Source organism: Medicago truncatula, chromosome 5, assembly GCF_003473485.1.
Source record: "Medicago truncatula cultivar Jemalong A17 chromosome 5, MtrunA17r5.0-ANR, whole genome shotgun sequence".
Taxonomy (NCBI): Eukaryota; Viridiplantae; Streptophyta; class Magnoliopsida; order Fabales; family Fabaceae; genus Medicago; species Medicago truncatula.
Window position 1 is genome coordinate 37,950,490 of NC_053046.1, and position 2,765 is coordinate 37,953,254.

General features: G+C 34.6%; 1 protein-coding gene across 1 annotated transcript; it reads left to right on the forward strand.

Moving 5' to 3' along the window:
* The first annotated feature begins 874 nt into the window (after positions 1–874).
* On the forward strand, positions 875–2,232 carry LOC11429703 (SWI/SNF complex subunit SWI3B). Its single transcript, XM_003616821.3, has one exon. The coding sequence runs from the start codon at positions 875–877 to the stop codon at positions 2,174–2,176; it is 1,302 nt and encodes a 433-aa protein (XP_003616869.1). The 3' UTR covers positions 2,177–2,232.
* The last annotated feature ends 533 nt before the right edge of the window (positions 2,233–2,765 follow it).

A 2,765-nucleotide genomic window follows, 5' to 3' on the forward strand; every position in this document is an offset into this window, starting at 1 on the left:
TTGATGATTTTTTATATCACGTTTTATTTACCTTCCGATCAAACTTAAACTAAAAAAAATATTAATAAATTAAGAGAATAAAATAGTATCATATAATATATATACTAAATTGTATTTTTGGTCCTTTAACTATTTAGGTAGTATCGATTTGGTCCCTTAATTAAAATTTGATTTATTTTAGTCCCTTAACTTCTCTCTGTTAAACATTTTGGTTCTTTCCGTTAGTTTTAATTCAAAAACGTTAGGTTTTCTTCATTTTCTTCTAAAAATTTTCTGAAATTCTTGTTGTTGAAGGTTGATGGAGATAATATGAAGATAAAAAAAAGGAGAAGAAGATGAAGAAAACCTAACTTTTTTAAATTAAAACCAATGAAAAGGACCAAAATGTGCAACAAAGAGAAGTTAATGGACCAAAATAAATCGAATTTTAATTAAGGATTGAAGCGATACTACATAAATAGTTAAGGGACCAAAAATGCAATTTAGCCTATATATATTCCACTTCATTCTACAACTTTCTCACACTCACTCTCGAGGCATACACCAACATATAATATTTTCATTTTTTAGAAAAATCATACTAAATTTTTCTAAATTTTATCGTAAAAAATAATCAAAATTCTCTATTATGAGTAATAGGAATTCAGAAAAATCAAATTTTATTATGTTGACGTTTTTGGTAAATAAAATTTAGTTATTATAATTATAGGTGATGGAAAATATTTTTTTCCTACAAAATAATAATTCATTTAACTATTAATTTAAGGATTTTGTATACCACTACACTCAAATTGTTGGATGTACCGTGGAATTTGCCATAATATATTGGGTAAAGACTGAAATACGGGTTCAACCATCGCCAAGTGGTAAAGGAATGGCGTCCTCAACGCCAAATATAACCGTCGAGCCTCCGTCTTCCGCCATCGAAACACCGCAACCCATAACCTCGAGCGACGCCAACTTAATCCTTGTCCCTAGCCACTCAAGATGGTTCTCATGGGATTCCATTCACGAATGCGAAATCCGTAACATTCCCGAATCTTCCAAGAACCCTAGGGTTTACAAATACTACAGAAACTCTATCGTCAAGTTTTTCAGATTCAATCCCAACAGAAAAATCACATTCACAGATGTTCGCAAAATCATAGTCGGTGACGTTGGTTCCATTCGAAGAGTCTTTGATTTTCTTGAAGCTTGGGGTTTAATCAATTATCATCCTTCTTCTTCGCTCAGTAAACCTCTCAAATGGGAAGATAAAGATGCTAAATCGGACGCAGCGTCAAATTCTACGGAATCTCCTTCTCTGGTGCCTGCCAATGAAGCTAAGAGAATCTGCAGTGTCTGCATGGATTGCTTTGCCTGTGATAAGAATAATAGGAAGTTGTGTGCGAGGTGTTTCATTCGTGGGAACTATCGAATTGGTATGAGTAATACAAAATTTAAGAGAGTGGAGATAAGTGAGGAGACAAAAAATGAATGGACTGAGGAGGAAACACTGAATCTTCTTGAAGCTATTACAAATTTCGGGGATGATTGGAAGAGGGTTTCTCATCAAGTTGTTGGTAGGACCGACAAGGAATGTGTTGCTCGTTTTCTAGAGCTTCCTTTTGGCGATCAGTTGAAGCCTCCCGTTGATGCTGAATGGGAATCCGAAATTGTTGGGTCGGGTAAATCTAGTAAGAGAATGTGTCTCACACCTCTTAATGATGCTATCAATCCTATCATGGCTCAGGCTGCTTTCCTTTCTGCTTTGGCAGGGACGGAGGTTGCACAAGCTGCAGCTCAAGCTGCTCTGACAAGTTTGTCCATTGTTTACAAATCAACTAGAATTAATTACCGGTCATTTCCAAGGAATACATTGCAGCAAGATGCTTCTGTTGCATCCGATGGTGGTAATGCTTCAGATTCTATCCAAGGATCTCTATTGCGTGCAAATTTACAGCTTGAGAAGGAAGAATCAGACGTGGAAAAAGATATTTATGAGGTTATAGACGTTCAGATGAAAAATATCCAGGACAAGCTTATCAATTTTGAGGATTTAGACGTGCTGATGGAAAAAGAACGCCAGCAGTTGGAGCAAACGAAGAGTTTGTTTTTCCTTGATCAGCTCAATCTTTTATTTCGTAAAACATCTGCACCAACGACCGGAGAAGGCAATCATGTAAAAAGTAATTGATGACTGACGAGTCTTAGTTAGCTATTGATCTTAGGTTTAGCTGAGTGTATTCAATTTTCCTTTTTAATAGTGTGCACTCTGTTTGCTTTTCTTGCAAAATCACTATAGAAACGGTATGAAAGTTTCAAATATATTTTGTTTTCGCCACATTTATCTACCCTCCCACCCCAAGGGTAATAAAATAACGAAAAACTTCTAGCTGCAAATATAAATTATGCATTTATTCTCTAAAGATCATTGCATGTAAGAATCAGTTTTATGCATGTAATTCCACCTATCATTTTTTGAAATCATCATCACTATCATCTTCTCTATCAAGTTTGGTGAGTCTTGTCTTAGATTTTTACTTTTGATGTGAGAACATCTTCTCCAATTAGAGCTATATATGTGCTTGCTGTGGAGTTGATATCTTTATATGCATGTGTACTAATTAAATTATTCTCTAACGATCAATGAATATGCATGTAAGAATAAGTTTATGCATGTAGTTCCACCAGACATTTTACTTGTTTTTGAGTAAGAAAGATGAATAGATTGGGTTTATTTATTATTCAGGAGAAGGATTTGCTTGTTATTATCTATGAAATTG

Bases quoted from the DNA above. Each gene is read 5' to 3' on its own strand.
- LOC11429703 (XM_003616821.3), top strand. From the start codon at position 875: ATGGCGTCCTCAACGCCAAATATAACCGTCGAGCCTCCGTCTTCCGCC.